At 37.6% G+C, this 22,195-nt stretch overlaps 3 protein-coding genes across 3 annotated transcripts; all 3 read right to left on the minus strand.

The window, feature by feature from the left end:
* Window positions 1-1,860: 1,860 nt before the first annotated feature.
* Window positions 1,861-5,294, minus strand: LOC140322152 (olfactory receptor 5G9-like). The gene is made up of 4 exons (XM_072398765.1): window positions 5,277-5,294; window positions 3,795-4,700; window positions 2,760-2,824; window positions 1,861-2,269 (listed from the first exon to the last, which is right to left on the minus strand). The coding sequence occupies exons 1-4, from the start codon at window positions 5,292-5,294 to the stop codon at window positions 1,861-1,863; spliced, it is 1,398 nt and encodes a 465-aa protein (XP_072254866.1).
* A 3,062-nt stretch (window positions 5,295-8,356) lies between these two features.
* Window positions 8,357-15,268, minus strand: LOC140322156 (olfactory receptor 5G9-like). The gene is made up of 2 exons (XM_072398769.1): window positions 15,077-15,268; window positions 8,357-9,301 (listed from the first exon to the last, which is right to left on the minus strand). Exons 1-2 carry the CDS (start codon window positions 15,266-15,268, stop codon window positions 8,357-8,359), a joined length of 1,137 nt encoding a protein of 378 aa, XP_072254870.1.
* A 295-nt stretch (window positions 15,269-15,563) lies between these two features.
* Window positions 15,564-16,532, minus strand: LOC140322158 (olfactory receptor 5G9-like). Its single transcript, XM_072398770.1, has one exon. It carries the CDS (start codon window positions 16,530-16,532, stop codon window positions 15,564-15,566), a length of 969 nt encoding a protein of 322 aa, XP_072254871.1.
* Between the last annotated feature and the right edge of the window lie 5,663 nt (window positions 16,533-22,195).

Here is a 22,195-nt window from a genome sequence, read left to right on the forward strand (position 1 = left end):
AATGCCTTTGATATGTGGTAATATGCCATACCAGATATGTGGTAATATGCCCCCTGCCTTGTCAGGTTCCCATATTAGTACAAGGGTATCCCAATGCTGAATGTTGTTGTCCAGAAAATTGTTCCAGGATGAAATCAGATTGGCATTAAAAGAGGAGGAAGAAAATAGATATGAAAAGTATTGCCAGCGCGGTGGATTATAAAATAGTTGGAGATGTAATGACAGTGGGGCATGATACAAAAGGAAAATAGGATTGGATATTGGGGAGCAAGGAATCCTGAGTAAGGAAGTAATCAATATGGAAGAAGGTTTTATATGCTCTTGACCGGCATGAGTATTCCCTAGCAGTGGCATTCCTTACCTGCCAGGGGTCTAATAGGGGAGGTGCTATTAAAATCCCCTGCAATAATACGATTTGGATAGCTCCCTTCCAGAAGTTTCATGGTAAAAAAAATGGGCATTAGGCCCAGTGGGGGCGTAAACATTAAGAATGAGTATGTTGCACCCTGGATGTTTGGACTCAATAAACTAAATTGAGAAGCAGGGTCTATGTGTGAGTCAAGAATTTGGAAAGCTAGGGATTTATGGATCAAGATCGCCACTCCATGTTTTTTTAGAAGGAGTAGAAGGAAGTAATCACTTACCCCACCCAGGACCCAGGCATTTGCAGTGTATCTACCGCCTTGAAATGGGTTTCTTGAAGAAACACCAGGTCGGGGCGGTAAGTGCACAAATGTGAAGTAACTTTACCCTTCTTGATGGGGTTATTGAGGCCTCCCACATTCCAAGTCACACTTATGAAAGTAGAAAAAGTGACAGGTGGGAGGGTTGCGAGTATTAGGCGGTATGGTCAACGCCATCTACCTAAGGGCAATATTAGGGGGGGCAGCAGATGTGTGTCAAATAAAAACAGACTCGGCTGTCCCAGGCTGCCAAGACCCTCAGTGGGGATGGGGGACCACTCCAAAATCGAACAACATGGAGTAGGCTAAAACAATTCTTTGTTAAAAAAGGGTGGACAAAAAGCAGATTAAAATTGTCATATAACAACAATTTATGCAAGATAAGAGCAAAAAGGCAAATCAACATGTGCATAACAGTTACATAATCATTAGTCATACAAAGAGAAGGGTAATGTGATACATTATAAATCAATATGCCAATTAAATAATCAAGATAGTTCCTGAGGATAAAGTACAACAATGAGGTTACAAGCCTAACAGGAGTTGTTTAGTAAAATCCATAATTTTTTATATATTTTTCATACTCTTGAGTAAGGACGTAGAACAATTTACTTTCCTATAGACAGGGAAGGCTTGTAACTTTGGTAAATCAAGTGAATAAAATAGTTATTTGCATTTAAATTGCATGTGTAAAGACCGGAAGTGCAAAACAGTATTATCAAAACAATTGCATAGCTGCTCATGTTGTACAAAAAAGGTTGGTGATGGAAGCTCTAGCCAAGCCGTTGGGATATGTTTCAAGTTGCACCCACGGTAGCAATGTTCAGGTAGCCTGGTCCGGTGCGATTATCTCCTGGGGGTGAGGTAGGCTCAGAGGGGGGTTATCGAAAAACAAAGGCCCCCATTATTGGCGACTCGGAGCTATTCTGGGTAGAGGGGAGCAAAGTGGATGTTGAGCTCTACCAGAAGTTTGCAGGTTGGAAAAAAGGTACATTGTTGCTGTGCGATAGCTGTTGAATAATCCTTGAAAATCAGAATTTAATGTTCCTGAATCATGAGGGATCCCAAGTGGCGGAAAGCTGAGAGGATAAGTTCTTGTCTGCAGGGTGGATGAATCTTGCAACAACTGCACAAGGTCTGGGGTTTGGAGCGTGCTGGTCACCGGTGGTGGACACATTCAATGGCACATGAAGGAAGTGGATCTATTTGCAGAGGAATATCCACTGGCCAGGTCAAAAGGTTTGTAAGATTCAAGAATGCCGATCAGGAAAAGGTGGTCTCGACAATGTTTGTTCTTCAGGTCCTCATATTTGTCAGACAGAGAAGCAAGGAGGAGCTGTTGGGATGTGATAGTGGTCTGACGATTGATGGCTTGGTCCTCCATGTCACTGATGCGTTGCTCAAGCTCGGTGATTCTGGTAGTGTTAGAGGCAATTAGCTGGAAGGCTGATTCGACAGAGGAGAATTTTTTCTCAAAGTAGGGTACAGGAATGTTGGAGACTTCTTGAGTGATGGCACAGCAGGATTGTTGAGAAGGTTGAGTGGAGAACTCCAAACATGGAGTCTCAGGCGGGGAGGATGAAGCCCTGAGTAATGGAGGAAGTAGATGTACCATTATGGTCTGGCGACCGTGGAGTTGTGCGGGGCGTTTTCTGTTTTCCCATTCTCACCGGTGTAGTATGTGATATTTGTACATATCCTGAGGGTGCTGCCATGCAGGGTGGCATTTTAGTTGGTATGCTGGTAAGGAAAATGACGAGAAGTACTAGCAGGAACCGCTAGCAGGTAAGATAGCGGCAGTATCGAGAGCTTTAAGCTTGGATATGTAAGAGGAAGGACAGGGTTGGAGCTGCAACCTTCACTGATGTTCCCAGAAGGGTCTTGGTAGTGTTATAGAATCTGGTGGGTTTCAGGTGAAAAGTGTCTCAGAAGTGAGGATTTCAGGATGTCCCTACAGAGCACCTAAAAGACTAGTGGGAGACTGTGTGGAAGATTTGCTTACAGCAACACTGTGGAAGGATGGATCTACACTGTGTCCCAGGCAGAGGTGGATCTGTAAAAAATTCTTTCACCTACCCGCTCTCAGAAGGCTTTCCTGTCCCTGTGGAGGCTGCTGGACGGAGTGAAGAGTCCCACGAGTGCTGCAGAGGAGCAGGAGAGGCAATTGGCCTGATTTATTAAGGCTGTAGAGAATACACTTTTATCAGTGAAACTGGGTGATCCACCAAATCTGGAATGGATCTGGTCTAGGATTCTAAACATTTGCTAACAAATAGCCAATACCTTTGAAGAAATACATTCCAGGTTTGCTAGATCACCCAGCTACACTAATAAAAGCGTATTCTCTCAAGCCTTGGTGAGCTTTAATAAATCTAGTTCAAGGTGTGGTGCTCCGGCCACGCGGTCAAGATTGCCGCTACTCAGAAATGCAAGTAGTGAGCACCGACTCCGGGTGGGTTAGGGACGTGCTGCGTCAATGCTGATGGCTCTGGACACCCCTCGACTGCAGGAGACACAGTAGAAGCATGGTGGAGGTGAGTATTTCTCCGTGTGGTAGCGTTCAGGGGAATCACGGAGCTCTCTAAAATGCAGCCACCATCATGGGCAGTATGATCTTACTTTTTTGTGTAAACATGACAATCATATGGCTTTGTTTATAAACAAATCCATGCCCCACACAGAGACAGAAAACTGGGCATTATATTCTTCATTAGCTGGGGGGGAGTGATGTGGTAGGAGGTGTCTATTACTAGCCTGCTCTGTATGTCCCTGGTCTGCATTGTAGAAATGTATGTGTATCTAATTTGCAATCTGTATGCATGCGGGTGTTAGTCAAGGTGTGTATCCCCAGCCTGCTCTAAACTGAAATAACATCATACTATATATATATACAAAAAACGTTCCTTTGTCCAATTAGTTCCATCAATCCATTGGATTGTAAAATTCCATCATCTCATCCTATTGTGCAGTGGAGATGAATACGTCACACATGTTTGAAGGGCAGAAGGTGTGACTATCATGGCTGCCCACCAAACATACAGTGGAGGGACAAGTGTACATTTTTTATCTGAAGAGAACAAAACTTGAATGAATATTGTGAGCAAATTTTACTAGGGCAATCTTGATGTCTTTATTTCTTAAACTATATATAATTGGATTTATTAATGGAGTTAGTACAGTATACACCACTGCTAAAACTTTACTCAGGGTAGCTGATTTTCCTCTAGTAGGAAGTATGTAAGTAAAGAACATCGTTCCATAAAAAATAGACACCACGGTCAGGTGGGAAATACAAGTAGGAAAGGCTTTTTGCCTGCTAGTAGTTGATGGAATTTTTAAAATGTGATAAATAATATAAAAGTAAGATGTCATAATAAGGATGATTGGAAATATAGCAATTGGAATAGAAGTAACAATCATTTCTATGTGAACAATAGAGCTGCCTGAACAAGAAAGGTCCAGAAGAGGTTCCATATCACAGAAAAAATGGTCAATGATGTTCGGTCCACAAAACCATAAATTGTACACTGTTAGTATTTCAACCAATGACGGTACAATGCTCATCAACCCGGAAAGAAGAACTAGTTTTATGCAGGTTTCATGTTTCATTATGATGTTGTACAATAAAGGATTACAAATAGCAATATATCGATCATAGGACATGACAGTGAGGAGAAAACACTCATAAACCTCCGCGAATATAAAGAAATATAATTGTGTTATGCAGCTAGAGAAGGAGATGGCAATGGGGCTATGGAGTAGAAGATGGAGTAAGTTGGGTACGATATCTGAACTCAGCAGAATGTCTGATATGGAAAGTTGGGTGAGGAAGAAGTACATGGGAGTGTGAAGGTTCTTGTTGGAGGACACCAATAAAATTATCAGGAGGTTCCCACACATTGTCACACAATATATGAAAAGAAAGAAAGTAAAACAGAAAATTCGGAAAGGAGGGGGGCCCTGGAATCCCAATAATATGACATTCGTGATCACAGTAAGATTGCTGTCAAGTTTTGTCTAGATAGAAAAAGAGAAGAGATTTATTTATGGTTGTACAAGTTCTTCCACTGCTGGAATGTGCAGTAGTGTTATGTAATTACTTTTATATATGATCTTTACTCATATTTGATATCAAATACCCGTTCGATTACATCATTTTCTGACATAATATATAAAAGGATTGTCAACAAAAATGTTCTTGCATTATAATGTTCATGTAGACACACTATTAAGATGCTCATATAAATAAAGTATTAGACCAATTCTAGCAGACCTACAATATATACTCGAATATAAACAGGTTCCAAATGTAACCTGAAAGACTTATTGGTGTCGTGTATAAACATGACTGATTTGAATGTTAGCAATGATGACTGCTCCTTGTGCCCTAAGTTTAAACTCAAGGCAAATCATTTTCCTGTATTTTTGGGTAAAAATGTATACTTTTTACTTTTATATTTGAGTACATATATTAGGTCCAATAGGAAATGTTGATATTATTAGCAAATTTGTCTGCTAAGCTTACATTACATGCTTTTGCTCCATGTCATTAAGTGACACAATATTCAATAGGAAACCAATAATGAGACTTACTTTAGTAATCATTTGCATCCTTCCTGCAGGTCTAATTGGCAGCGTGTCTGATTTGTTTGTATCTTCATATTGCTGTGTAAAGGTATATGACACCACAAGTGTTATTTATAAGTAGAATTCTTGTCTAAAGGGATGTTTAATTAAGAGTCTCAAATGTGCCAATTGATATTGTGACCTATATATATCTTAAACAACAAAATAATTATTTCAATGTTGTCTTATCTATTTTACATTTGACTAAAATACTTGATCTTTAGTCAATTACTGCAAAATTCCTTAAAAAGACAAATCTAGCTGTCATAAAGTTTTGTAAAATTACTAAAACAACAAAAAAAATATCCTCCTGCGACCTTGTAAAATGAAAAATAAAGATATAGTTTATTCCTGGTGAACAGTACAACTCTGATTATGTCTACCATAGTGAAAGCCCTAATCCTCATTTATTGATGTCCCTTCTCTCTGAGCCCAGTTCTGGAGTAACTTAAATGGCCAATGACTAGCCAAGGAAAGAAGGGGACATACAAATAACTGGATGTATCTGTAAATGAAAGCCATGGCCATCCCAGTGCTAGACGTGCAGAGTACTGTTTACCAGTTATTAACTGTGGGGATGGTTGGCTTTGGCTGGAGTTGTCATTTACCACATTTTTCTTTTAAAATTTTTTTGTATTGTTTTGGCTCTAACTATAACAAAGGTTATGAAAATAATCCCCTGGTTCATATTTATACCTCTGGTGATCCATTTTATTAATGTCCTGATGAGATATATGGTCTAAAATCTTCATGACAATTCCGGGAGTGTTATATATGCTTTTTTAGGATACGGTAGTGACAAAAGGGCCAACAGTTTGAACCACAGCGCTCAACCAGATTCAACAATACCCGAAGTGCGATGGATTCAGAAGGCTTCTCATCTAGTGTAGTGCTTGAAGACGGTGGATGTCAGCATAGGTAACAGGAAAGGTAGGGTTACTTTATTATTTAGTACCAATTTTTCTGCTTTATTAGTTTAATATTTAATTCAATTTTTATGAATGAATTTACCTTATATTTAATTGACTATACAAGATATTTCCCATTTTTCTCAGGGGAGAGGCTGGTTGGGTGCCTGATTGGGGGTCTACTCTTTAAATCATGCTTTATGCACATCTTGGAAAGAAGTTATTAAAACCAAGATCTTGCACATACCTGCCCACCAGTGGGCTAAAATACGGCCCATTGCCACCCAGTCTTATTGTTGCCCGCACTGATACACCATCCTCTTTTTGCATTGTTCTGTGGCCTGGAAACACCCAGCTGTTGGGAAGCAAATAGAAAGAATTGTTACAAATCCAATGGCATTGAAGGTTTAGGAACTGAAATGTGATGTGACCACAGATTTAGGTACATATTTGGCCTCTTACATTCATTAGTGTGAGCATCGTGTGTGTAGAGTGGGCCCTAAATACAGCTTTGTAAAAGCTGGCACAAGATTGGGGATTCAAAGTGAACCAACAGTCTCTTTGCAACGTATTCCAGGAGGCACTGTGCTCCCATAAAGCCTTGGTTTTAAGACTTAAAGGGGCGGTGCTGCACCCTTTTTTTAAAGTTTTTTTTTTAAGTTTAATAAAGGGTGCTGCACCTAAAAAAAAAAAAAACAAAAACATTTTTTTTTTGTTACGTAACCCGTTTACAGAATAATCCCTATGTGATAACATCTATTGTGGATAGGGTGGAATAAGTCAATATTTACCCATTTTTTTTTTTTAGGTGGGACACACTAATAGGCTTTTAAAAATCCACATTAAGAGTCCACATTTAAAGTCTATTCAGCACAACACATGAGAGTTCTATATTTATATAAAAAAAGCCTGAACCCCTTGCATGTTGCAGTACTCAAAGCATATAAAATTGTAGTAAAATACTGTAAATGAAAATAATTTTATTCCACAAACATATGTAGACTTTTGCTTTATTTATTTTGATATTGCTGCTCCATTGTTATTTAGGTCCAGGAAAGATGTCTTAACATAACAATCTATTCACACCTCTTTAAACATCCAATCAATGACAAATGAAAACCAGTTTTGGGTAGTGTGAGATGTTCTTGGATCTCATAACCCAAATCCATGAATCGTCTGAACTTCAATTCGTGCCACAATTGGGTCACACTATAATTTTTTTTAAATCCACCTGATTAGAACAAGACAGAGCCTTTTCAGTTGAATTTACTGATATGTATACGTAGACCAATAAATTCAATCTGTTCATAAATCGATTGCTCAGCATTCGTTGAACCCCTTCTTCTGGAAGAAACTGGTCATTCAAATTATCCTTTGCAAGAATATTATTTATTAAATAGGAAAGCCCCTGGAAATTACATTTAGGACTGTTAGATTAATTATACCACTTTTTCTTCTGACTTTGATGTAGCCTCAGCTTCTATACTTGTTTTTTATTAGCTTATTCTACATTGTATGAATTACAATATGTATTATGTTCCATATTAGAGCAGTCTTTCCTCCAGAGGGTACTGGGGGTTTCCTGAGCAATGAGAAATTTGTGGCTCTCAGGTCAGTTAAACTAATACCAATGATGTTTTTGGCTGTCTGTAAGGGTGACATTCTTCCCAATGGCCAGCAATGTAAGAAGCATTCTTCTTACTGACCACCACAATAATATACTGGGAGCTGTGGATATATTAATTATAGAAGGAGTTCCCCGAAGACCTGAAAGTTATTCAAGGAGGTTCCCTATGTTAAACCACCCTACACAGCCCTGACTCTTTTATCCTTTTAATTTAGAACCATTTAAACCCACAAATAGGTTTATAAGTCTTGTCTTTCCGAGAGAAAAGAAGAAGAAAGCCTTTAAGAAATAAAACTTATCCAGCCATTGCATCTCAGGACTGGTAGGCTGCTGTGTATCACTTATTTATTATTGGTTTCAGATACACTAAAATTCCACTTCAGAGATTAAAATGAAAAGAGATTTGTAAAATGATTAAATATTTTGGTTCAGAAGATAACTGGTAGGATCATAAACCATCCCAGTAAATAGATATTTATGTATTTTTATGTGGTTAATATTCTGGGACGATGCTAAATGTTGCTTTTCACCTGAAGAACATGAGCAGATTTCTTTAAGGCTGTCTTGATGTCTTTATTTCTCAAGCTATAAATAATTGGATTTAATAATGGAATTACTACAGTATAGAACACTGATAAAATTTTACCCAGGTTAACCAATTGTATTTTTGAAAGAACAATGTAAGTAAAAAATAATGTTCCAAAAAAAATGGACACCACGGTCAGGTGGGAAATACAAGTAGAAAAGGCTTTTTGTCTGCTGGTAGTTGATTGAATTTTTAGAATATTGTAAATAATACAAATGTAAGACACAATGATAAAACTGAATGGAAATATGGCTAATGGAAAAGAAGAAACAAACATTTCTAGGTGAACGATAGAGGTGTCTGAACAAGAAAGGTCCAGGAGAGGTTCCATATCACAGAAGAAATGGTCAATAACGTTTGGCCCACAGAACCATAAATTATACACTGTTAGGGCTTCAACCAATGATGGCAAAAAGCTTAGTGACCAGGAAAGAAGAACTAGTTTTATGCAAGTTTCATGTTTCATTATGGTGCTGTATTGTAAAGGGTTACAAATAGCAATATATCGATCATAGGACATGGCAGTAAGGAGAAAACACTCAAAATCTTCTGCCAGTATAAAGAAAAATAATTGTGTTATGCAGCTGGAAAAGGACATGGCAATAGAACTATGGAGTAGAACATGGAGCAAGTTGGGTACGATATCTGAATTCAATAGAATGTCTGATGCGGAGAGTTGGGTGAGGAAGAAGTACATGGGAGTGTGGAGGTTTTTGCTGTAGGACACCAATAAAATGATCAGGAGGTTTCCACATATTGTCACACAATATATAAGAAGAAAGAAAGTAAAACAGAATATTCGAAAGAGATGAGATCCCTGAAATCCCAATAATGTGACATTGGTGATTACAGTAAGATTGCTGTCAAATGTCTAAACGGTAGAAAAAAAGGAGAGGTTTATTAATTTTTGCAAAAGTTCTACCACTGGTGAAATGTGACACTCATCATAGACCCATCTACTTTATGTGAAATCATACAATGTGAAGGTCCTAATAAATGAGACGTGTGAGGTACCTAAACAATAGGAACTTTTTAAAACAACATTTCTTTATTGAACAAGCACAAATACAACTAGTTCTCTTCAGGGGATTGCCTGTTGGACATGGCACTCATAGCTGAAAATCATTCATAAGGAAACTAGGTCTAAACAGACAGATAGAACAAGATATTAGACTTCTGAGCATCTTAACTCTCCAAATGTCTCACCTTCTCGCTTCTTCAGGACAGTAACAAACAGTATTCTATTGGCAAAAAAGTAGAGAGCAAGTTCCTATTATACTGCAAGAAACAAAAGAAAGTCTTGATCACAGAATTTCAAACAGTTTGACACAATAAGCTAACACACAATAATCTAAAAGATTGCAACCAGATATTAACCAAATGCAAGACCAGCAATTTTTTTGGCAGGGTTGGCCACATGGTGAAAGGCCATTCCCAGTAGTACAAACCAGCCTGATAAAGAAGCAAACCTGGTAAACTTAGAGCAAGTATCCCTGGAAGGGTAGATGAGAATAAATCAGATAGTTTCTCTTATTCGTCATCTGTTTCAATTAATTCTTCAATTAGATTTATTTAAAAAAAAATGGAGCAGTGCCGAAAAGACACACCAAATAAATGTTGTGCACGTACAGAAGAACCAGTAACTAAGTCTGGCACAGTGTCAGTTTCCCCAAGACTTCCCATTGTTTCTTCAAGTATGATAAGAACTCTGGATATTCGTGTCTGGTTCCCTACTTTTTTACACATAGACCGTTTGGTTTGAACTCTCCTGAAGAAACTAAAGTGAAACGTGTTGAGATTTGAGATCATAAATTCAGCTTAGGATCAGAAGTCTAACTTTTCTGGTCTGTCTTTTTAGACCTCAAATATGTATGATTGACAACTGTAAGTGCTGTCAATCATAACCCGTGGAGCAACTAGTTTTTATACTGTATTTGTTTCTGCTCAATAAAGAAATGTTGTAAAGATTTTTAAATGTTCTTATTGTTTAGGCATCTCAAAAGTCCCTCAAAAGTTCAGAAAGACGGTCCCAACTGGTGGAATGAGGACACATGAGAAGATATTTATTGCCTTGTCAGTATCCATATACAAATGGCAATGATAATGAACTCTACAAAATACTGAATGTAATAAATATTTTAACAGTTTGTAAATAACACAGAAAAAAATGTATGTAAACATGTATAAAATGGTTCTCATACTTTTTATTGGCTTGTAGTTATGTTTAAATAAAGGCATAAGAAGTGCATAAATGTCTAAAAGTAAGTAAAAACACAAAAAAGTACATAAATGCATAAAAATAACTAAAAATTGGACATTCCAAATCATAATGTTAGCAATGGTAATAAACCCATTTTAATATCAAATTGACATTCAATTTTTTTAAGCAAGGTGTTTTTGTGTCTCTGTTGCACGTAGTTATCATGGTAATAACGTTATAGCATGGCACATCATATTGTAAATGTCTGTTGGGTCGTCCTCTCAGGTCTGCTTACATTTCTGACTTGTATGGAAGGTTGACAACATCAAAGGCCATGGCTACTGCTTACAGTGAGACATAATGCCAAATTTACTGAACCTTGCAAAAACTTGTACAAAAAAAAAGTACAAAAAAAGTTTGCTTTGTGTGATTCAGTTCTGCATTACATTAAGAAGCAAAATATGATACGTACGTTAGTAATCGTTTGCATTATTCTTGGATGCCTTACTAATGAGGTGTCTGATGTATCCTGATAATTGCGTTGTAAAGGTATATAACACCACAAGCAGTATTTATAAGTACAATTTTTATAATAATTCCTATTCTAGAGGCTCAAAGGGATGTTTAATTAGGAGTCTCAAATGTGCAAATTGATATAAATATCCTACATAACAAAAATAATTAGATGATTGTAGTCTTAATTTTTTTTACATTAGATTAACAGAAAATTGTATAGGTCTTCGGTACATTTTATGGCATTATTTATTTAAATTAATTAAAAGACATCTTCAGATGCCATAAACCATTAATAAAACAAAAAAAAAATGCCTCCTAAGGCATGGAGATGATACAATTTCATCAGTGAGATCACCTGGAATATATCTGGATAAGGAGCTTTAATAAATCAGGGCCAATGTTCCTGGATAAAAAATAGAAATCTAGTTTATTACTGGTGAACCGTACAGCTCTGATTACTTCTATGATAGTGAGAAACCCAGCTTTTGATTACTACTGAGCCTTCTCTTTTCGGCAATCATGGAGTACTTTAGAGACCGATGAGTGGCCAAGGAGATAACGGGAGGGGGATACAAACAACAGGGTGTATTGGTGAATGAGAACCATAACTCTCCCCATCCCAGATACAGAAGTACAGAGTTGTCTTATCAGGAAAACAAATATGGTATTAGTGAATGGGGAGGACAAAAGTGGAAGTCAGTTTTTTATTTTAGTGCTAACAGAATTTTTTGGCTGGACTTGTCATTTAAGACTTTTTTAAATTGTTAAACACTTTTTTTTTGTTTTGGAACAAATTTTAATAAAGGTTAAGAAAAGAATCTCCTGGTTCATGCTTTTACCTGCGGTGATCCAGGCCATCATTGTCTTGATGGTCTGAAATCTTCATCATTTGAAAATTTAAGGAATGTTACAGGGTCCCCCTTGAAATGCTTTGGTTTCATCTGCCAAGTCCTTATTTAGGATATGGTGGTGACAAAAGAGCGCTCAACCAAATCCAACACTACTAGATGTATCTAAGAATTCAGGAGGCTTCTCAGCTAGTCTAGTAGTTGAAGAAGCTGGAGAACAGCAACGGGGACGGGAAATGTAGAGTTACTTTATTACTTAATACCAATTTTTTTTTCTGACTTGATGTAACCTCAGTGTCAACCTTTTTTTTTTGTATTATCTGATTCCACTTTGCAGTTTGCATGATGTACAGTTTATATTATCATACATATTAGAGCAGTGTGTCTCAACCAGGGTTCCCTTAGAGATTGCTAGGGGTTCCTTGAATAATGAGCAATTTGTGACTCTCAGGTCAGTTTAACATATACCAATGATGTTTTTGGCTGTAAGGGTGACATTCTTCCCAATGGCCAGCAATGTAAGAGTTCTTGCATTCTTTCTGCTGCTCACTAAATTAATCTAAATAAGCAGGAAAAAAGAGAGAATGTCTTTTTGGCAACTATAACCATTTACTCAAAAACTGCATGATTTTAACATTCTAAGCTAAACCGAGCTCAACTGAGCTAACAATCAGTATACACATATACAGAGATATGAACAAAATCACAATTTGGATGTGTGATAACCATTTAAGGGATTGCTGAAACTTGAGGAAATTATGGCGGTCTCTTTTACCGATGAGTTTTGCTGTATGGCTTCTTCGGGGAAGAATAGAGACCTAACTGAACATATAATATAATACAATAGCAAATAATTAGTAAGACATAAGAACAATATTTGAACATAGGATATATAGATAAAAGAAGCATATTTACAGAAGAACACATATTAATGGCATTTATACAACTATAATAATTTATAGGAATTGACATATGTATATTTAAAAAGTGGATGAATATTGGTACCAAATGTTTTATGAAAATTAGCTTAAGTAAGTACATAAAAGTATAAAAATATACCTGAATTAGTATATTGAATATAATTGCAAATTATCTAAAGATAAGTATGGAAGGAGTGTATTATATGAAAATGTTATATAGTATAGACTAACTTACTTGAAGATATACTTAAAATTTTGGGTGACATTGGAATATGGGTATTGAGGACTAGGAAAATATTTAAGTAAATTCTAAAAAGGGAAATCCATATCTAAAAGCTTCAATGAATATATAAAAATAAAAATGGTAACATTTACAGTAGTTGACTCAGAGGAGAGGTGTGTAGTATTGATCCAAAATGGTCCTGGTCAGTACATTTTCAAAATATTTACAGCAGAATTTCAATTTGTAAAAAAAAATTTAGATCAATTAGTTATAAGGAGAGGAAAATGTTCCAGGATACGGTAATTATAGCTAGGGTTCCCTGTAGACCAGAAAGGTATTTTAGGGGGTTCCCTCATGTTAAAATGCTGAGAAACACTGTAATAGATACATATAAAGCTGGTTGTTCTGTCTGTATTTGAACTCTGTACATGAACTTGATATATTAGGTTGTAATATGGTTTCCTTGTAATTGGTCAAGCCAGATCCAAATGATCATAGGAACAAAAAAGTTTCTCAGCCATCTACTCTGATTTTTTGTTAAATAAAAATAAGGTTGCTAAAAGGTTACCAGGTTGTAAAAGTATAAATGAGGATTGTGTGTCTGGATAATGCTCATTATATGTCACTGTCTGCGGGTTGGGCTCCTTTAGACACATGAAGGATAACCCAAAGTTCAACTGGAATAATCAGGACCTGGTGCCTTACTCATGGGGGTCAATAAGAGAGCCCTTTGAACTTCCAAATCTGTGATAGAGCTTTCTAGGGAGTTTACGGCTTCAGGTGAGAAGGTTGGCATACCAGATCGAGTGAGGTAGGCCCATATAAGCATACCCTAAATGTTCTAGAACGCCTTCCAGAAAGGAAGCCTATTTGGTGAGAGGCATTTATACCGTAGCCATATTTAACGGGGCTCCACCTATTTCTACTCTGATACAGAGATACCTGCTCTCCTCGTCAGCAAATTTTTCTTTGAGTTTGAGTCCAAAGGATAGAGGTCACAATCAGTGTACTCCCTTTGGCTTGGAGTCAGAAGAACAACGTTTACACAGGAGTGGGGGCTTATCTTTTTTTAAAGTGGACACCATAGACACCCCCAGGGATATGCCTTTAATATTAGGTGAGACATTATCAAAACCAGCATATGTCAATGTGTTATCTAAATGCAACAATAACATTCAGATCTGTAAACAGGTGAACAGATAGCAATTCCCAAAACCAGTATTAATAAAATCAATAACATATTCAATATTCCAGCAATCTATTAAAGCACATACTGTATATAAGCATTTGTTTGGGCAATGGTCCAAGAGAGACACATAGAAGTCTCCAATACATAGCATAAGCCAAAATTTACACAATACACAACCCTGAATGGGAAATGTTTGCCAGTAGGCTTGGGTGATAAAGATGACCGTTAGTGGAGACGTTTCTTGATAAAAGGTTACTATTGATCTTCAGAAGGTAGGTTTAGGAGTTCAGGAGATCCGGGCCATTCTGGTAGGGAGATCTGCAGCAGGTCAAAGGCATCCAAGAGAGACCGAAGATCCCCCAGGTGTTGAAGGGTTGCAGACTAAAAATTGAAAACGCCATCAATAATAAATGTAGTGAGAGCGTAATTCCTCCAAAAGTGGTTTAAGAGATTGTTTCATTGCCAAGGTACGGCGATAGAGATCCTGAAGAAGAAAAAAACACTTCACCCTGAGTGCAGGCATCCATCATAGTATCTTTCTCCAGCTCAAAAGCATGTAGCCAGCAAATTACATAGCATGGGTGGCAAGGATCTGAATTCCTTGGGCCTAGAGAGCGGTGTATGTGATCAGTATCGATATGATCGTTTTTAGGCCTTTGGAGTAGAGTAAGATTGGCTGCATTTGCCGAGTGGTTTCCACTGATTCAGGCAAATCTCTAATTGAGAATATTTGGAGGCAGAAGGGCTCACCTGTGCACCAGTGCTTACTTCAGGGCTGCAATAAATCATGGTGGGGCTCCATTGTGTGAATAAGCTATCGATGTCTGCTTGGGGGCAGGCTGTGAGGATGCTGAGCTTGATGCATGTGAGTCCTGCTTTAGTGTCAGGGAAACCCATAGTGGAAGGGATTGCAGCCGCATCCTGTGGTGGGGCCACCACCATCTTGGCTGTCCTGTGTCCTCCTGCATGCTTCCCGGAAGAGCCCGCCAGTACGAAAAACCAGCAAAGATCATTGTTCTGGGAGCTGCCAGTGCTCCCACGGGCTGGTGGAAACAGCGCTCGAGCGAGTGCTGTGCTCAAAAGCTCTTTATCCGACCATGCACAAAACCATGCACCCCAAAATATTTTTTTAATTCGGAAGATAACTGGTAAGATCATAAAGCATCCCAGTAAAGAGATTTCTATGTACTTTTTAGGTTATCAAAATTATGGGACCAAGCTAAGTATTGTTATTTTTTCACCTGAAGTGTAGAAAACTCAGAAGGACATTGTGAGCAGATTTATTTAAGGCTGTCTTGATGTCTTTATTTCTCAAGCTATAGATAACTGGATTTAATAATGGAATTACTACAGTATAGAACACTGATAATATTTTACCCAGTGTAAACAATTGTACTTTTGTAAGAACAATGTAAGTAAAAAATAGCGTTCCAAAAAAAATGGACACCACGGTCAGGTGGGAAATACAAGTAGAAAAGGCTTTTTGTCTGCTGGTCGTTGATTGAATTATTAAAATATTGTAAATGATACAAATGTAAGATGCAATGATAAAACTGAATGGAAATATAGCTAATGGAAAACAAGCAACAAACATTTCTATGTGAACGATAGAGGTGTCTGAACAAGAAAGGTCCAGGAGAGGTTCCATATCACAGAAAAAATGGTCAATAATATTTTGTTCACAGAACCATAAATTATACACTGTTAGGACTTCAACTAATGATGGCAAAAAGATCAGTGACCAGGAAAGAAGAACTAGTTTTATGCAGGTTTCATGCTTCATTATGGTGTTGTACTGTAAGGGGTTACAGATAGCAATATATCGATCATAGGACATGATTGTCAGGAGAAAACATTCAAAACCTTCTGCCATTATAAAAAAAAATAATTGTGTTATGCAGCTAGAGAAGGACATGGCAATAGGACTATGGAGTAGAACATGGAGCAAGTTGGGTACGATATCTGAACTCAGCAGAATGTCTGAGATGGAGAGTTGGGTGAGGAAGAAGTACATGGGAGTGTGGAGGTTCTTGTTGGAAGACACCAATAAAATGATCAGGAGGTTCCCACACATTGTAGCACAGTATATTAAAAGAAAGAAAGTAAAACAGAACATTTGAAAAAGATGAGAACCCTGAAAACCTAATAATGTGACATTAAATGATGTCAAATTTTGTCTAATTGAAAAAAGTAGAGGTGTATTCATTTTTGTAGAAGTTCAACCACTGGGGGAATGTGACACTCATCATAGACCTATCACATCATATAAATATACGGCATCCCTTGTTTGAAGTAATATACAGAGAAGGTCTTTATAAACAAGACTTTTGATGTACCTCAACATTAAGAACATTTAAACAACATTTATTTATTGAACAAACACAAATTCATTCAAAAACATAGTTCCTCTTCGGAGAATTGCTTGTTGTAAATTGCACTCATGGCTGTCAACCATACATAAACAAATAAGGTCAAAACAGACAGACCAGAACAAGGTATTAGACTTCTGACCATGCCAACTCTCGACATGTCTCACCTTAGCTTCTTCAGGAGAAAAAACAACAAACAGCAGTCTATTGGCAAAAAAGTTGGGAACGACGAGCAATATTCAGAGTTTGTAATATACTGCAAGAAACAAAAACTGATCACCAAATTTCAAAATCTTAAGGATAATCCAAAAGACTGCAATTAGATACTAACTTGGTGGCAAGACCAGCAAATTAAGTGGCAGTGTTGGCCACATGCTGAAAGGCCATTCCCAGTAGTCCAAACCAGCTGGATAAACTAGCTTTGCCTATCGTTGGGACAATCCTAGTAGACTTGGAGCAAATATTCCATTTTATTAGTCATCTGGTTCAAATGACTCCTCACATTTGGATATATTTCAAAGAAATGGGGAAGTGCTCAAAAAGTACACCAAGGGCCCCAATTTTTTCCCTAAACATTCTTACAAATGTCACCAAAGCACAACAGAACCACTACCTGTTTGGCACAGTGTCAGGTACCCCAAAACTTCCCATTGTTGCCTAAAGTACAAGAACCCTATTTGTGCCTGGTTCCCCACTTTTTCACCCATAGACTGTTTGGTATGAACTCTCCTGAAGAAGCTAAAGCGAAATGTGTTGAGATTTGAAATTATAAATTCTGCTTAGAATCAGGAGTCTAACAAATATCTTGTTTCAACAAGCAATCCTCTGTGGAGAAACTGGGTTTTTATACTGTATTTGTTTCTGCTCAATAAAGAAATGCAAAGATTTTAAAATATCCCTATCGTTTAGGCACCTCCAAAGATCCCTTTCATAAAGATAGTCTCAGCTGGTGGAATGTAAACACATAAGAAAACATTTATTGCCTTGTCAGTATCAATATACAAGTGGCAATGAGATGATAATGAACGCTACATACTGTATGTAATAAATATTCTAACAGACTGTAAATGACACAGGTAAAAATATAAAATGTAGAAAAAATGTAAAAAATTGTTCCCATGTTTTATATTTCCTTGTAGTTATGCCTAAATAACAGCATAAAATATGTGAAAACATAAAAAGTACAAAAAAGCAAAAAATATTTTAAAAATGGAACAATTCAAATCATAATGTTAGCAATGGTACTAACTGTGCAAGCAAACTTTTTTGTCCTAAATCATTTATAGTATGACTGACATTCAGTTTGTTTAAGCAAAATGTTTTTGTGCGTCTCTTTTGCACGCAGTGATCACGGTAATACCATCACAGCACGACACATCCTGTTGTAAACGTCTGCTAGGCTACATACCAGGTCTGCTTATATTTCTGACTTCTATGGAAGGTAGACAAAATGGCAGTAACTCCTGCTTACAGTGAAGCATGATGCCAAATTTACTTAACCTTGGATTTTTGCATACACCTAAATGAACAAAAACATGAAGAGAAGGAAAACAAAATCCTTTACTTCATTACTCCAGTGAGAAACCAATAATAAGACCTACATTAGTAATCATCTCCATCATTCTCGCAGTTCTATTTGTTGACGAGTCTGATTTCTCTGTATCATCATATTATCGTGTAATAACACCACGTCTTATTTATACAGTTACAATTCTTCTAGAGGCTTAAATTATTGTTTAATTAGTCTCAAATGTGCCAATTGATATTATGAGCTATACATATCTTAAACAATAAAAATAATTAGTTCATTGTAGATTTAGTTTTTTTACATTTGAAAAAAGTAAAATTGGATTTTAGTAAATTTTATGGCAAAATGTATATTGTAATGCGCCTGGGCACACAAACCACGACCAACTCCAGATACCCTTAAATCAGGCTTTATTCAATATCATACAGCACAGCAAGGGTTAAGTCCAATAAAGCGAAGTACAGGAGGATAAGGCAAATGCAGGTCAAGAACAATCCGAGGTCAGGGCAGGCAGCAAGCAGAATGGTCAGTAACAATCCGAGGTCAGGGCTGGCAGAGTTCAAGCAAGGTGAGTTTCAGACCAGGTCACTAAGGTAATGACAAACAGATAAACTTTAAACCACATAGAGACACACCCAAGCACACTGTGTTAACAGAGGCTATAGCCGGCAATGGCGTCATGGACAGGCTCTCCTTAAATAGCCAGGATGACCAATCACCTTGCGCCACCTGGCACTGTCTGATGGGAGACTGAGTAAATCCCCTGCAGCTGATTGGCCGAAGGGAATTCAAACTAACTATGTCCCGCCCTGGGGCGAAGCAGCCGAGTGCCACACCCTCGGGGGGTACAAGAGGGACGCATGGTAACACGCGCACCTCTTCCCACAGTACCCCTAGGACGTGCACTACTTTGCACTTGCACAGTGCTGGGAGCAGGAACCACATTCAAAGGGATGCAAGGGCTGCTGCCTGGCTGATCAGTAATTAGTCCAGGGCGGATCCCTCCGCCTGCAGAGACAGACAAGCTGTGAGCAGAGGAGCAGCCTTGGTTATGCTGCATGCTACTGAGGGGTCTCCCTCTGTGGCTGGGAACCCCAGGGACACCGCAGGCTTGCAGGGCGGGTAAGTTCCTTACATATATAAACTTACTTAAAAGACAACTCCAGCTGCCATAAACTAATAATAAAACAAAATATTAGGCTCTACCATCCCTCCATGTTCATATATAAAATTGGGATATAGTTTATTACTGGTGAATAGTACAACTCAGATCACTTCTATAATGATGAAAGCCTTGATTACTGCTGTGTCTTCTCTTTTTGGTTGAATGGTCATTGACTAGCCAAGGAGGGTCATATAAACAACAGGGCATAATAGTGAATGAGAGCCATAGCTCTCCCTATCTCAGCTCCAGAAGTACAGAATCATTTTGTCAGGAAATCAATTATGTTAGTAGAGGAAGGGATGAAAAAGTGGAAGTCAGTTTTTATATATTCTAGTGCAAATAAGACTTTTTCATTTGTTTTACATCTTTTTTTGTCTAGGTTTTAACACCAATTGTATTAAAAGGTAAGAAAAGAATCTCCTGCAAAGAAAAGGGTTCACACTTAAACTCCAGTGATCCATGCCATCAATTTCTTAATGAGATATATAAATTAAATTCACCATTTGACAATTCAGGGAGTGTTAGATAGTCACTCTTGGAATGCTTAAGTTGGTGGTGAAAATGGTAAAAAATGGTCAACAGATTGAACCACCGCTCAAACAGATCCAACACTGCAGGAAGGGCTATGGAATTATTAGAGTGCTTGAAGGTGGTGGAGGTAAGCACCACGTCGGGAATGCACGTTTTTATTTTTCATGGAGCATTTTTAATTTGTATCTAATGAATTAAAAAAGCTATTTCCCATTTTTGTTGGGGGAGAGGCTAGTTGGATGTCTACACTTAAAATCATGTTTTTTAGCACATTGTAAAAAGAAATGACTGTGGCAAAGATTGTGTCTTTTATCCCCTGATTTACCCAGGAGTGGAAGTCCATCAGGCCCCGATGCTTTACCTGGGGGTCTTCATGGCTCAGATATATCAGCAGAGAGGCCTCCAGTTTCCGTCTTGATTAGAAAGCTATGGCATGGCATATGAGAGGAAGCTAAATAAGATCAAAATAGAAGTATGAGTACAGAAATAGATGTCAAAATCATTTCTATATAAACCATGGAGCTGTCTGAACAAGAAAGGTCCATAAGAAGCTCCAAATCACAGAAAAAAATGACAATTTAGTCAGTTTTAATAATTAATTACATTATAATGTTATAGTTGTGTGGTGTGTTAAAAAGATTTAATGAAGGGATCATTGTGCCTTAAAATCCATGAGCCAGTTAGGAAATGTAATTTAAATACAAACCTTTATTAGTTCTCACAAAATGCACCAAAGAGAAAATAATTGTAAGCGATCATGAAAACTGAAGAGATACGGCTAACTACAATAAATTGGTTGAATCATTTTTTATTGTGGTTGTATTTGCATGTGTAGGATAAATTATATAAATTCTTAACTTATCTTTTTAAAAAGGTTTTTGGATCTTTTAAATTAATTTGATCATTCTATATAAAATTAATCCTAAATTTCCTTTAACTTTGTTGTAGTAAGTCTGCTTCTATAAACACCCAACATCAACCCAAGAGTCATTGCCTTGTATAATTCCCACAGAACACATATATCTTACTTCCTAGTATCCATTCCAGCTGCAATATATATCACATCAATACTTCCTATATACTTCCCATAAGAGAAGTGCACCCTTTGTGCATTGTCAAGAAGTGAAAACTCAGCTCTACACCCTTAGTAAGTATTTCATCTCCATGTCTGCTCTCCTTTTCTGTTCTGTGTGAAGCTCAATTGAATAAGATAATGGCTAGCAGACCTTTCAAACTACAATCCTACTCTAACCTGCACTGAATTCCTACTGTCATTCCCCCCACACTATTTCTCTACATGGTATGGCAGCAGACAGTCAATCTGCACTCTTTGTCTGCACACACTGGACCTGATTTGGTAATGCTCTCATAGACTACAGATCTGCATAAAGACTTGATTACCCAGGTTCATCCATGATAGTCTATTTTCTCCAGTCTTTGAGAGATTTAATAAATCAGGTCATCCACACTTCTGCCTATACTACCTACTTTGGTACACTGTTCAATACTTTTCCTGCACCTACTGCTTTCTGCCATACTCCTTTCACTCATCTCCTATACATTCTACCCAGGGTCATATCCTCCACATTTCTTTTTCACCCATACAGTCCACCATCATAACTTCTGAACTTCTCTTCTGCACACATTTCTTGCTGTCATTCTCTCCAAACTTGTATATACAGTCTACCATCATACAATCTACCATCATACCATCATACCATCTACCAACTACCATCATATCATCTACCATCATACCATCACACCATCTACCATCTACCATCATACCATCCACCATCATACCATCATACCATCATACCATCTACCATCTCACCATCTACCATCATACCATCATACCATCTACCATCTGCCATTATACCATCTACCATTATACCATCTACCATCATACCATCATTCCATCATACCATCCACCATCATACCATCATACCTTCATACTATCATACCATCTACCAGCACACCATCTACCATCATACCACCATACCATCTACCATCTACCATTATACCATCTACCATCATACCATCTACTATAATACCATCTACCATCATAACATCTACCATCTACCATCCGCCATCATACCATCATACCATATACCATCATACCATCTACCATCATATCATCTACCATCATACCATCATACCATCTACCATCATACCATCTACCATCATACCATCTACCATCATACCATCATACCATCTACTATCTATCATCATACCATCTATCATCATACCATCTACCATCATACCATCTACCATCATAC

Source organism: Pyxicephalus adspersus, chromosome 2 (genome assembly GCF_032062135.1).
Source record: "Pyxicephalus adspersus chromosome 2, UCB_Pads_2.0, whole genome shotgun sequence".
Lineage (NCBI taxonomy): Eukaryota > Metazoa > Chordata > Amphibia > Anura > Pyxicephalidae > Pyxicephalus > Pyxicephalus adspersus.

Bases quoted from the DNA above. Each gene is read 5' to 3' on its own strand.
- LOC140322152 (XM_072398765.1), bottom strand. The intron at 2,825-3,794 runs GTAAAATTTGCT...GCTCCTCTGCAG, and splicing joins AAGACATCAAGATTGCCCTA to CACTCGTGGGACTCTTCACT. The intron at 2,270-2,759 runs GTAGGTGAAAGA...TCCATTACTCAG, and splicing joins GGAAAGCCTTCTGAGAGCGG to GGCTTCATCCTCCCCGCCTG.
- LOC140322156 (XM_072398769.1), bottom strand. From the start codon at position 15,268: ATGGTGGTGGCCCCACCACAGGATGCGGCTGCAATCCCTTCCACTATG. The intron at 9,302-15,076 runs GTGAGCCCTTCT...TCTACCGTTTAG, and splicing joins AAGTAAGCACTGGTGCACAG to ACATTTGACAGCAATCTTAC.
- LOC140322158 (XM_072398770.1), bottom strand. From the start codon at position 16,532: ATGAATACACCTCTACTTTTTTCAATTAGACAAAATTTGACATCATTT.